The sequence below is a fragment of the Musca domestica genome, unplaced genomic scaffold, assembly GCF_030504385.1.
Source record: "Musca domestica strain aabys unplaced genomic scaffold, Musca_domestica.polishedcontigs.V.1.1 31, whole genome shotgun sequence".
NCBI lineage: Eukaryota > Metazoa > Arthropoda > Insecta > Diptera > Muscidae > Musca > Musca domestica.
In genome coordinates this window covers 4877948-4892622 of record NW_026712309.1, presented here as the reverse complement: position 1 = coordinate 4892622, position 14675 = coordinate 4877948, and the positions used below count along the sequence as shown (strand labels likewise).

General features: G+C 34.9%; 1 protein-coding gene across 4 annotated transcripts in view; it reads right to left on the bottom strand.

The window, feature by feature from the left end:
- LOC101889476 (putative uncharacterized protein DDB_G0277255) overlaps positions 1 to 14675 on the bottom strand; it is a 132255-nt gene that overhangs the window by 21558 nt on the left and 96022 nt on the right. For all 4 annotated transcript variants that reach the window (XM_059125050.1, XM_059125052.1, XM_059125051.1 and 1 more), the window contains 2 exons: positions 3514 to 3818; positions 3077 to 3453 (listed from right to left, as the gene is read on the bottom strand). In XM_059125050.1, coding sequence (XP_058981033.1) covers positions 3077 to 3453; positions 3514 to 3818 — 682 coding nt within the window. The remainder of the gene's footprint in view (positions 1 to 3076; positions 3454 to 3513; positions 3819 to 14675) is intronic.

The following is a 14675-nucleotide window of genomic DNA, read 5'->3' as shown; positions in this document are numbered from 1 at the left end:
TATTAATTAAATACCCAACACAAACATTAGTGTACCCAAAGAAATTGAGAATGTAACAAGTAAAATAGTATCAGTCGGTTTTTCCGACAGATGTATACCCCTAGCCTTGAGTTATGATTATTCAAACTGTTGGCCCTGACCCATGTAAGAACTAAGAAGGTAAAGTCATGCAATCATATGTTTACAATTTTTTCAAATTTATACATTTGACAACATTTCATTGTCAAAATTTATATTCATAAATCCATTGTATACACACAAAATCAGAGATGGGAACTGTTTTTTATGCATTGAAATTTGACAAGGTAAATTACAGAAAATGCAGAGCTGGGAATGCTAATTTGAAATGAGGTTACCTTTATTTCATTGTACCATGCCCTTACCTAAGACTGATTTAAATATTACAAAGTGGCAGATTTGGACTATTTAAAGGAAATCAAACATTTATATCCACACATTCATATCAGATTTTTTTCCACATATTCATATCAGATTTTTGGTTAAGAGAAATATTTAGATATAGCAAGTTCTAAAGAATCGCCGACTTGTTTCGCAAGTTATGAGAGATATAAGAAATACTTGGATGTGTGAAATTTGAAGAGAGCTGAATGCTTATTTCGCTTTCTTTGAACGTTTTGTTTTTCAACATTTTGAACCCTATGTGGGGGAGGTACAAGAAGGAATGGTCCGATCTCTACCATCTTTTTAACAGATCTTGTGTTGATGGAAATATTGAGATGTACCAAGTCTGTATGGAATCGGATGTCAATTTCGCAATTTATGAGCTTCAGGGATATTGTGCGGGAGGTACCAGAAGAAGTAGAAATATGTATCCCATCTTCACACCAGACCTTGGGTTAATAAATATATTGTGATGTGTGTAATTTGAAGAGAACTGGATGTTTATTTCGGATTTTACAATCGTTTTGGTTATTCAAAACTTTGGAACTGTCGAATCTCTGCCATCTTTATAACAGATCTTGTGTTGATGAAAATATTGAGATCTGCCACGACTAAATGGAATCGGATGTTAATTTCGCTTCAGATGTTATGAGTATCAAGAATATTCAAAATGTTGACCCTTTGTGAGCGAGGTACCATCTTCACACCAGACCTTGGATTAATAAAAATATTGTGATGTTTGTGAGAATAGTCCGATCACTACCATCTTTATAAAAGAGCTTGTGTTGATGGAATGTTGAGATATGCCAAGTCTGAATGGAATCGGATGTTAATTTCGTGTTTTATAAGCTTCATGAATATTCAAAATATTGACCCTTTGTGGGGGAAGCACTTGAAGAGTGAACTGATATTGTCCATTTTCGCACATGACCTAGCACTGATGCAAATATTAGGATTTGCAAAGTTGGAGAAAAAACGGATTATCCTTTCTCTTTCTGTGCAGTAAATTCATTTCTGTTGACTTTTAGTATAGGAGGTATCAAAAGGAGTGAACCGATATTGCCCATCTCTAAGTTTGACAATAATATTACGATCTACCAAGTTTAAATCAAATCGGATACACTTTTTGAGGGTTATCATGCGCACCAGCCAGACAGGCGGACGGGCATCGCTAGATCGACTCCAAATGTCCTGAAATGGATTTGGTCCAAAGAGACCTAGGCCCTTACACCGTTATTTCAGCCATATGGCTGAGGGTATAAAAGTCTTATAAAAGATCAACTTGTTCATATCATCGACAGGTTTTGTATTTGAAAAATAACTATGAACTAAAAGTGGGAATGAACGAGCTACTGGCAAATCCTGCTATAGTTAAAGTCTAACAAATCAAAAAGCTGTTAGTTCGACAAGGCCGAACTGCGACTACCCTCATAAAAATAGAATATAGAACAATATTTTGGAGCCTATACGAAGCCGTGGACCTGTATGGGACACTTTGGGAACTTCAAATACGAAATTTGAAAGGATTCCGGTGAATAAAGTCGCTAAAATTATGAAAATACAGAATTTACCGAGATACCGTTATCTGGTACCTATAGGCAATTTTCGGTCACAGGATGTAGCACCCATTAAGAACTTCAAATTTAAAATATGAACCATTCCCGTTGAAAAGTGTAACACAAATCATCACCTATATATCCCATTATCATTTCGTTCGGAAGCTAGAGTGATTGACATAGACGGACGTACATCGCTAAATCGACATAGAATTTTACGCTAATCAAGAATATATTGATATTATTTACATTAACTTTGTCGATAAGAGACACATTTTAAAAAGAAAGTTAATGTCTCTATGCAGTTCCCTTAGTTGAACGAACTCTGTAGTGTTTTTTGTACATCATAAATCCTTTTTTTTTTTGAGGGATTATGAACAATAATTTGCGAATATCCACAACATTTGAATGGACGATGGCGAATTGAGGGGATCTAAGGAGTCAGCAAATATTAATATTTTGAAAGACCATTATTGTTTTCCAACTTCACGTTTTACTAGGTAAAGTATCGACACTAGCTCGATGGTAATATTGGTAATGACTACCATCGACATCTTAAGACTTTTACACCAACATGTTATACCTGTGTTCATACGTGGCGTATCGAAATTTACACCATTCTAATGTTCGAACGTTAAAAATCTTAAGGGCCTGTTTACACATCAAGGTTAGAGCCATATGTGAAATGTCACATTTTAAATTTAACGGTTTTTTATGAGCTTCCAACAATTGTCAAACTTAAGAACGCTATACACTATAAAATAAACTTATGCTCTAAATATTTTATAGTGATTTATGGGAAAATTATGAGGCGCCAAAAAATATGCTATAAAATACTAAAGGAAAAAGTCACGATACATATGACTCCTTCATGGTATATAAACTAGCCTTAAATCGTAATTGTGACCAGGGGAAATAGGGATAACAGCGGTATAGATATTCCTCTTTAACTACAAAACTACATTATCGTTGGGCGACGGAAGATGTCGACCTAAGGTTCCCTTTGAACAACATCAAATTGATTTCGAGCGATCAATAAATAGGATTGCATTTCGCAATTATCCATTTGACTCAGTTTTCTAATATTACCCATAAAGAATTTTTATGAATTTACTCACTTCAAACATGGCGCTTTATATTTTGTTCTTGCCTCCAGGCGAGCCTTGGCAGCATTTTCTTCCGTTTTGCTCGAGGCCTGTTTCTTTATGGAATCCTGGAGAGCTTTTTCTTTGCACCATTCCACGTGTCGATCGTAGGCCTTCAAACCAAAGCAGCGATCACAATGTGGACACTGCTCTGAAGGAACCGAGCTCTGAATGGGACCACGTCGGGTCAGTGAACGTTCTGATGAACGTAAACGATCACGGCTGAAATTGCTCGATGTTGTCATGCCATCGTTGGCCGAGGAGGTGGAGAGTTTACGCATCGAGGCACGGGCTGTGGAGCGTACAAACTCCTCTGTGGGTTTCTTGCGCTGCATTATGGGAGAGGAGACCTGTAAAGGGAGGTAATTTAAGTTCTCATGTCATAGTCAAAGTTCTTACTTTATCCTTACCTGCTGCAATGGATTTGGTGACTGACCCCTTTCACTTTTCGTCCTTGTCAGTGTGGTGCTGGAACCCTTCTCGGGCAATCCGAAATTCTTTGGCAATGGATATGTGGCCAATTCGGTTCCTTCTCTCCGTTGCCGCGATGAATCGAAAATGTTACGCCTTTTGGTGGCCATTTTTTCACAAATGCCCACATGTTTGCGTAACGTGACCGGATTAAATGTTCGCGAACAAATCGGGCATGGTGCCAGCTGTAAGCTGAACGATGGGTCGGGCGTCTCCGTAGGCGTTGTGGTATTGTAACTGTTAACTGAAATCGGAAGGAAAAATGTATTCAAAATAAATGTAAGTTTTAGTTGGGAATGTGTTGTATTTGTGTAATTGTTATTTGAAAATATTGGTTATTTGACAGAAATAGTTGGATTTTTTTTAAATTTGTAGTAGATTGGGTGGAAATTTATGTTAGAGTAGACCATGGTAGAATTACAAGGTAGCCCTATCAGGTCAGCTGTTGGCAACTTGATATGTCAATCAAATTGTTGTAATATGAATTCGCCCTACAGATACATAAAGTGAGAAAGAAACCTGAACAATTATTAAAATTGAAAATGTGGGAAAAAGTTAAAAAACAAACCAAATATGAGGTATTGTATGGTTTGTAAGCGAGTACAAGCAAAGACCAATACCTTTGTAGAACAAGGAAAGATCAATACCTTCCTTAACTTACACATCTAGTACATACATATTTCTATTTATCCATCAAAGGGTAAATGAATCACCCAGACAATAGTCTATGTTCTTTCATATTAAAATTCATCAGATCTTATTTGAACAATAGATCTGGTACCTATCCTACAAAATATTTTATAATCACTATTCTCTTAAAATTTGATATTATTCCCCGTTCTCTTCAAAGTATTAATACTAGATTTAGTGAAAATTTGAAATTATTTAATCTTTATGACACGCCCTTGAAATAAAGTAAATATAAATAAGTGGCCAAATTCTGAGGATATATTTCTGTCGATGCTCCGACTGAACTTTTTTTCTTAAAACTTGGACTTTTATTGATGGACGATTCCTTTGGGACTTCAAGATAAACAATCGGTCTCATTTCAAAAATAATAATTTTTAGGTCTGAAATAAATCAACAAATCCACTATTTGAGATCCGCAAATATGCTCTCGAGATATAGCCACGACTGAGACCCGGAATGTTCTTCAAATATCCACGATTTAAGAGCCGGTAATTTTCTTTAATATTTGAGGATTTGATGTGTTGAAGGAATCTATCCTTTTTTAGAAATCCACGGTTTGGATCTGCAGCCTTTTTAAATTATCCTGGTTGTTTCTTGGTTTCTTGTCTTCGACTTTTTGTTTGCTTTTCACACAATTTCCTTGCAAAATATATATTTTTTAAATGTAAATAAAAACACAACAAAATAATTCAATGCTTCGAAATTTTATATCTCAAATTTTATATGTCAAGTCAATTCGCCTTGCTTACAATTTCGACATATCAAGTTACGACAAAAGTTACTTTGTTGTAATTTTCGCCGATGTTGCTACCTGGTATTTCTACCATGGAGTAGACTTTAAAATTTTTGAGAATCTGGATAAATTGAATAGACAATAAGGTCTTCTATAAGCTACAGAGAGCCTCTTCTGTCAAATGAAGATATATTCCATGCATAGAAGACAATTTCAATCTATAAGAGACCTGTTAGCTAATTTTCTAGAAGCAAATTAAATATGTCTCTCAGAAAATGAGATAAGTTTCTCTCAGCAAATAATCCACGAATAAAGCTGTCTTCTTCTCTCACCAACTTTTCTACACGAAAAGTTGCCTCTCGAAAAGTTTCTACACGAAAAGTTGCATCTCACCAACTTTTCTACACGAAAAGTTGCCTCTCACCAACTTTTCTACACGAAAAGTTGCCTCTCACCAACTTTTCTGCACGAAAAGTTGTCTCTCACCAACTTTTCTATGGTAAATATGACATCTCACCATATTTTTTATAAGAACAGTTTGCCCTCAGAAAAATTGCTCTATTAGCACAGTTTTCCAAAATTTGTAGGAGGTCCCCCACCTACTCAAACCTTGAAATGATTTTTCGAACATTTTGTCTGGGATTTGCTACACTGTGTTTGGTACAAAGTTATTAAAAATTAATAATTATAATAAACATGAATATTAAAAAAAATAATTAACTGATAAAAGACGACCCATCACACACAATAGACTATCTGTCCTCAAAGTTTAAATAAACGAATTGTTTATATTTAAACAATCACAAAAAAACCTTAACAAATAATAAAATTAAAATGGGTGATGACAAGCAACGAAGTACAAAACGTTTCGCAAGTGAGACTTTAAATACATATTTCTTATCATTTTTAACAAAATAATAAAAAAAAGTGATGAACAAATTTTCAAACAAATAAACCAACATCATCATCTTCGTCGCTGTTGTCGTTAAGGTCGCTCTCAGTCCTTCAAACCCAACCGAAATGAATGTGAAAGTCAACATTTGGGTCTTGGACTAAACATTTTATCGCAGACAATTTGTAACAAAATTATAATTATTTTTTTTTTTTATAATTTTCCTTGACTACTTTTCGTGGATTCGCATTGTAATTTGGTGTTTAGTTTTTTTTTTTTTTTTTTTTCAAAACCCCCATCATTCATGAAAAGTAAACTGTCTTACAACCAAATGTATATCAACATCCCCACGGAAGACCTGGGGGAGAGGGGGTTGGCAAATAAAAAAAGTGAATGTAAATTGCAATTGCAAAAGTAAAGCGAAATATTAAAAAGATAACCATTTTGTTTAAGATTATGCAAATTTCATTCATTATTTCTCTATTATTTGTTGTTATTGTATTTCTAACTTTAATTATTTGCGATTGCGCTCAAATAATAACAAAGTGTTGCACAGCAACTTGGTTTTTTTATATGAATACTTTTTTTTTTTGAAAAATGAAATATAATTAGCCTTAATTTTAGTGCAGGCATTAAAGAGAAACAATAGCTTCGATGTGGGAAAATTCGAAGGAAATTGGCAGATTCAACTCTATAATTTCAACCATTAAGAGATGATACAGGTATGTTTTTGGGATAGACCAACGAATATTCCCTTTAAATCCAATTCAAAGAGAATTCAAAGAATCGAAACCTAAGATTACCACCCACACCTGACAGCTAGAAAGCCAGAACCAATACTCCGCTAACTACTTCCCCCCGGAATAATTTGTTCATGTACACCTTCACCAATTCTTTTTTAATAAATTGAAATCATCAACTTAAGAGATTTAAATAAAGATTTTTTTAAACATAAAAGAGTTTTTTCCGCCATTCTGTCTGTCACATAAACGTCGAATAGATTTAATAACCAACTGACCGAACATTGGAGACAACAGCAAACATGTTGAACATAAAGTCCCAAATGGAAAAAGGTGTTAGCATGAATAAGTTGTCACGTTGGTGGACTCACTGTTGGGACGGCCAGTTGTTAGGTCGTCGTCGGTTGAAACATTTACCCATCGACACGATATTAAGTGTGGGTGTTAATCGAAAGCGCAAAACGAAAAAGAATGCGAAGCAGAAATTATCAACAAGCTTCCAATATGCCACACCGAATTACAGTGGAACAACCCGCTACGTAGCCACTTTTTTAGAAGCTACATTACACAGGAGAAACTTTGTTGAATGGTTACAATTTTGCAAGAAAGCCACTGAGAACTTCTCTCGTACAGAATGGTTTTAAACAGCTGAGAAGTCATGCAGATAATATTGTTTTCTTTTTCTATAGAAAAATATATAATTTTCAGATCTCTAGTTATTCGATCTTTATTTTGAATAATTTCAAATTAAAGTTTTATAAAATTGTCTAAGGATCAAATTGCTTCCCAGCAGGTTGAGAGGCAAAAGAGAAAAATGTTTTCTCAGCATTTTTTATGACAATGGTGTATCCTCAGCTCCGGCAACTTTTAATGGAAGAAGTTATATCTTATTAAAATTATTTAAAAATTTACTTTTATTTCTGAGAAACGTAGCTTCCAATATGCTAATCGAATCGCAGCTTCCAATATGCTAATCGAACTCCTTTGAAAAACACTTGGAAATGTATACGTACAGGATGAGATGAAAAAACTGCAACCAAATTCAGACTGCTATCATTTCCAAGTTACACGTCCGACAGCTGTTAAAATTATTCCAGTAACAGCTCATTGTATTGTTTACAAGCGTACAAAAGCATTTTGGTGTGAATTTTCCAGAAAAAAGTTTTTCGCGATGGAATTCAAGCGTAATAGTTTGATTTCTTTATATTTTTTGGCTGGGAAACCACATGTGGCTATCCTTAGAGCACTCCAGCATTTAAATGTGAATAAATCTTTTGTGTCTCGTTCCATCGCTCGTTACCGTGATATTGGTAGCGTAGCCCGACGTTAAGGAAGTGGACGGAAGAAAACAGCAACATCAGCAGAAATGGTTCGAAAGTAAAGAAGCGACTTGATGAAAACCCGCGTCGCAGTGGCAGAAAAATGGCTCGTGAGCTGAACATATCGCAATATTCCATTCGGCAAATATTGAAAAATGTGCTCGGGGTAAAGCCATTGAAATTCCAAAAAGTGAAAGAACTTACACCGCACTAGAAAAAAATATATTCAAAAAAGCTAAAGAGTTGCTTCGCTTGGCCGAAAGTGGTGAACTGCCGAATTTGCTTTTCTCCGATGAGAAAACATTCGTTGTCCAGCAGTTTGTAAACAAACAAAATTATCGTGTTTACTTGCCAAAGAGGTCAGCTGAAAATGTGCACCTTCGGTTGGTCACCAGAACTCAAGCGCCGGCCATGGTGATGGTGTGGGCCGCCTTAATAGCTGATGGTCGCTTTCGCTCTCCGCTCGTATTAATCGACCGTGGTATCAGAATAAATGTGGTATGTTATCGCGAAAATATTCTGGAGGGTATAATAAAACCTTCGGTAAGCAAACATTTTGGCCGCAGACCTTGGACATTCCAAAAGGACTCAGCACGCGCCACCCTAGAATGGTTACAAAATGGGTCCAAAATACCGCAGAGCAACATTCGGGCAGCGTGTGACGGTTTCATTGGCCGTTTGAACAAATCTAAACTTATTCTAAAATTTGATGCTAAGATTTAAAAAAAATGTAAAAATTATGGCGTTTGACTTTGTTGAAGTTTTTTCATCTCACCCTGTAGTTCCTTAGCTACATGTGTATATTATAAATAGGTTCTCAACATCTGACAAAACCTTGAATGCAGAAAAGTAAGGTCTCTGCAATGTGTTCAAAGGATACTCTTTAAGAAAATTATCTTCCGCGGAACTTTTCTCCAGGAAATCTAGCACTCCAACAAAGGTATATCTTATAAATCTAACCTGTGTAGTGGACGCAACTTTACAATGCGTTACACTAGGTCCCAATCATAATTTTCACTCAAATATGTTTCACTGTAATGAAATTCTGACATAGATACTCCATTGTACTATGGTCAAAACTGGCAGACATAAAGACTCGAGCCAGCCATCACATTTACAACAACAACAACGAAAAAAAATGACAAGCAGGTGTTAAAGAAGAAATCGGTATCGCCAACGCCATCAAAATGCCCAACATGAATTAAATGAGTTCTCATACCAAAACGTATCTAGCATGACAGCAGACGTCAAATGGTCACTTGTTTGAATTAAAACCGAAAACGAAGTAACGAAGAAGAATGGCATGTCACTCGTGGTTCTATAAAGAAGTCATTGAGCTCATATTATTTATTAATGCTGCCCCCAGCCACACTTCCCACAGTGAACCCATACTTCTTCAATATTCTGACATTGGAGTGGAACAGCAACACTTTTACTTGAAGCCACCACCACCATCATGACCAAAGATAGATATCTATCTGTTTGTAATCAATAATAAATTATCTTTGCTATTATTCCAATTATTTCGAATGGATTTCCTATAAGGAAACGACCACCACTACGACTTTGTGGAGTAAAGTTTTAAAGTTTTGCTAACTCGCCATAAGCTGGGAGATCGATGATCGCCATCGATAATCACGCAATGATGTAAGACCTAAGCGAAAAAAAAAAATGTTTTTTTGTTTGTTTTGGGTCTCCCCCAAAATTGGTCATAGCTATTTGAAGTGGTTATGGTGATGAAACGTCATCAAGTGGTTGAGATGCTGTGCCCGTGGATTGAAACGCTTGTTCAAATGCCAAAATTTGTGGCATATGGATTGACAAACTTGTTCTCGATGACACAATAAAGATTGCTGGGGGAATTTGGAGACATGGTTTGTAACAGCATTAACAAATATATTTGGCTAGGAGATAAAATAAAAAAAAATGAAGAAGTAGACCTAAAAGAGATGAAAAAGGCTTCTCGAAACTTGTAATGTTTCTCAAAATTTTGGTTAAACGAAGAAAACTTTCCTGCAACATTTCTCTCGGTAGAGAAGCTTAGAAGTAATTGGAAATCAGTCAGTTCTCTTGTCACATCAACATTTCTGTAGATAATAATAAAACTCTCAGAAACATTGGAATGTAGCTTCACAACGACTCTGACAAGAGAAGTTCAGTAGAAACTGCACTTCAGGAAAATTTGTTTCACAATAATATGCAATTTGCCTCATCAACATTTTTGTAGGAAATTTGATTTCTCAGCAACATTTCCTTCCTTTCTGTAACTTGTTATAATAAAAATTCTTGTTCAATATTTTATCTGTCTGCTCAGTAACTTGTATATATGAAAATAAGTTTCACAGCAACTTTTCTAAAGACAAAGAAGCTCTTCAGCAAATTGTCTATGTTCTAGAAGCCTAAAAGTAATAAGTCTACAGGAAAATTTATTCTTCAGCAAAATTACTGTAGGAAAAGTGTGTTTTCTACTGCATGTCTAGAGGAATAGTTGATTCTGATCAACATTTTTGTAGGAAAATAAGATCTCAGAAACTTTCCTATGGGGAAATTAGCTTCTCCTTTTAGCAACTTTCCTTACATATAAACACTTGCTCTGGATCTTGTCTATGGGAAAATTGGTTTCGTAGTTTCACAGCATCATTGTAGCAAATTAACTGTAGGAAAAAAGGTTTCACAGCAACATGACAAAAGGAACAGAAGCGAATCAACAACTTTTCTAAAGAGAAGATAAACTTCTTAATAACTTGCCGAAGAAGAGAGTAACCTTTCAACAAGATGTCTTCAGGAGAATAGCTTCTCTGCAATATGTATCTATGGATTGTAGGTTCACAGCAACATGTATCAGGAAACTTGTGCATGAGAAAAGTAGGTGCTTAGCACCTTGTACAGGGGAAATGAGGGTTTAAGATCTTAACTATTTTTCTACTGGAAAAATATAGTCTCTTTTCAGCAAATTGGCTGTAACTAAAATTCTTCTAAGCACTTTGCCGCAGCTGGTCAGCAACATATTTCTAGAAAAAATGCTATACAACTTATGTATGAGAAAAGTATTTTTTCAGCAACTTGTATATGGGGAATACGTCCAATCAACTTTTCTATGGCAAACTTATCTACAGTAAAGTTGTCTCCTAAACTTATCTACAGTAAAGTTGTCTCTTTCCTATACACATGTTGCTAGCTTAACAAACTCATTAACTTATCTATGGAAACCTTGTTGCCCTGCAACATAACTATAGGAGAGTAGCTGCTCTGCAACATGTCTATGGGAAAAGTGGTTTCGGCAACATGCCTATAGAAAAAATACTTTCTGAGCAACATGAGCTTTTTTTGGGAGGTGACTACTAAAACACTTGTCTATGGAAATGTTGTTACTCAGCAACATAACCATGGGCGAGTAGCTGCACAGCAACATGTATATGACAAAATAGCAACATACCTAAAGGAAAAGGTTATTTTCAGAAACATTTCTTTAGGAGATTTACTATCAGAAAGAAGTAGATTTCTAAGCTAAACTAAATGCATGTGTGAAAATCAACTTTACAGTAATTTGTCTATTTGACAAGTAGTTTCTCAGCAACATGTTTCTGATGTTTTTGCCAGCAACTTGTTTAGCTTCTCAGTACTCGTGTATGGAAATAGTATTTTTTTATTAGAAAATTTGAGCTTCAGCAACTATCTTCCAGACATATTTTGGAACTTGTTTGACATCAAATATAGGAGAGTGGCTGCTTAGAAACTAGACTATGGGAAAATGGATTTCGGCAACATGTCTATAGGAAAAGAACATTCTGTGCTTTTAAGAAATTGTCCTCGGGAAAAAGTTGTTCGATCTGCAAATTGTCTATGGCATAAAAATCCGACTTTGTTAAACTTCGCTTTACAACAATTTATGTATTGGAAAAGAAATTTCCAGCAACTGTTTTAGCTTCTCAGTAAGTCGTATATGGAAGAATTAGTTCTTCTGCAACTTGTCTTAACAAAGCCTATCTATCTATTAGAGTTTCAGCAAGTTGTCTAGGTTTTCAGACACATTTCCAACAAAATTTAGCTTCACATTAAAATCTATTTGAAAAATGTTTCCTAGCAACATCTTCGCAGCTTCTGAGACAATTTTCCCCCAACATACTTAAATTGCCAGCAGTGTAACTTCTATTTAATACATGTGTATATGTACGCCATCTAAAGTTAATGATTACCACTGACTTTGTGGCTTAATATGTGCGATGTGTCTCATAAACCGGCGGTTATGCTAGGTTTAAGGTCCATTATGAAAATTACAAAATGGTCACTCATGAGTCGCACAGTTTCTGGTTTTTCCCTCTCCGCTTCATATGCACTAATGACCTTTGGCTAACCACAACACAAAACAACTAGTTTTTACTCTTGGAGTAATGATTACGACAATCAAAATAAACAGAACTTTTCAAGTAGTTGTTGTTTTTCTACGCCTGCAGAGAATGGCTAAAATTTCGAAAAGAAAAATATTGAAATTTTCCTCAAGTACTGAAATTGGGCAATAGTGTTTTTCATTTTCCTTTGGTGTTGGTTTTACAGTGAAGTGAAGCGTTCAGCACTTGATTGTATCTTTGATGGACTCTCTGGTAAGAAGATCCATTCATTTGCCGGGCTGTCAGCCGGTCTGGTCTTTGGTCAGACAGGGCCATTATTCAGTGATGTAAATATGTAAATGGGCATGTGTTGTTGTTGTTGTGTGTTTGTTTTATCTTGCAAATATCTAATGTGTGTTTTTATTTTTTTCGAATAGGTCTTCTTCAATTTATTACAAAATTTAGTTGTCCATATTTTTTTCAACGACTGCAACACAACATATCCATTCCATCTAACCAAACATTTTCCTGGAATTTTATTTTGAAACATTTTGAACAATTCTGCGGCATTTCAGCAGAACATTGCCCTATTACAAAATGTGTTGATGTGTTTTCTTATTCGTATTTGACCCAATGAAATGAGGACTGAATGCGGAAACAGCAACCGGCAATGTGCCATTATGTCGCCATGTCTGACAACAAATTCGCCCAGAACCTGTTGAGTTAGAAAATAAAACCAAATTCTGTTTACGACAGCGTTTTTTTTTTTCAACTTTACTTTCCAATCATGTCAAGTTTATGCTTCATTTGTTACAAATCCATCAGCAACCGGCAAAATGGTTAATTTGCAGAATTTGTGTATGTAAACGACGTTAAGTCGCAAACGTAAAACAATAGAAAGTTGGAGGTTTTTAATTTCCAACCGATCATTAAAAGTGGAGTTAGAAAGTTGACATGACATATATTTCGCAGGGAGGAATGCATCAATTAAATGAGAGGTAAGTGACTTAGAGCAAAATATTTAACATAAACCAAATAAAATCAAGCATTTTGAAAAGGTTTCAAGAATATTCTTAATCTTTGAAAACAAAATATGGAAAGAGATCTCTCATCCACTTTGACATACGGAAAATATCTGCTTAGTCTTAGAAAAGTTGTCTTTCAGCAAAATTCGATGGAAAGATATGTCTCTCCACATATTGTCTTTGGAAAACCACGTTCTCAGCAATCTACATCCAATAAAATGGGCTTCTCTGTAAATTGATACTGGAATAAATAGCTTTTCATCTGATTCTCTAAGGGAAACATCGCTCTCAGCAACATTTGTAGTGAATAGTAAGTTCTCAGAAACTCAGAAATTTGTATACAGCAAAAATAGGTAGCTAGCAACATTTCTATGAGCTTCTCTACAACATCTCTATAAGATAAGATGCATAGCAATACGTTTTCAACAGCTTCCCAGTAGCTTTTCCGTAGTTTCTCTGTAATTTGTATGTATGGAAAAGTAGCGTCTTGCCAATTTGCTAATAGTATATGCTTATACTTTTTGGCAACTTGTTTATGGGGAAAATCGTGTTGCATCAACTTTTTTTTGGAAAAAAATGACTCATCAAAGCAATCCCCGATCGCTCTCTCTCTCTCTCTCTCTCTGCAACTTGTCTTAAGACTAGTGTGGCCATTTTAGCATTTTTGCAGCTAAATTTAGAATTTATTTTTTCTATTTAGCAGCAAAGTTTTCATTTGGTATTTAGCATTTTTCTTAGCTTTTTGAAATTATTATTTTAGCATTTTTTTGTCCAAAAATTTTCTTATATTTTTGTACATTCTTATAAATCAAAATTTTCTTAAATCTAAAAAATTAAATTACATGAACATTTTGAACGAAATTACTATTCAAGAAAAGCAATGGCAAAAGCTAAGTACGTATGAATAGGCAAACATAAACTCAACGATATATTTTTGGATATGTGTATAAGAATTTAAAAATGCTTTGTCTTCTTTTGTTATGAAGTGTATAGTTTTACCATTTAGAAGAAGTTAAAGAAGTTGGAAGAGTTTTCAATGGCATTAACCTTTTAAAAGCAGAAATTAGAAATAGAATGATATTATACACTATAAATTCACTTATTTTCATTAGATGCGGATTGAAAAGGTTAAATAAAGACTGCGAAAGTTTTAACAATATAGACGATCTCATTCTAATCATCATTCGGTCTTTAATTTTCAAGTACCAGGACTTAATACATCTTAATAAAATCATATTAAATTTAAAAACAGATGTTGGACCTTATTGGTCCTCCTTAAGAAAAGAGAGTCATGCTAATGCCTATTCAGAACAATATTTGTAAATTAATTACAACCAGTAAAGAAAGTCCCAAAGTCGGGCGGGGCCGATTTT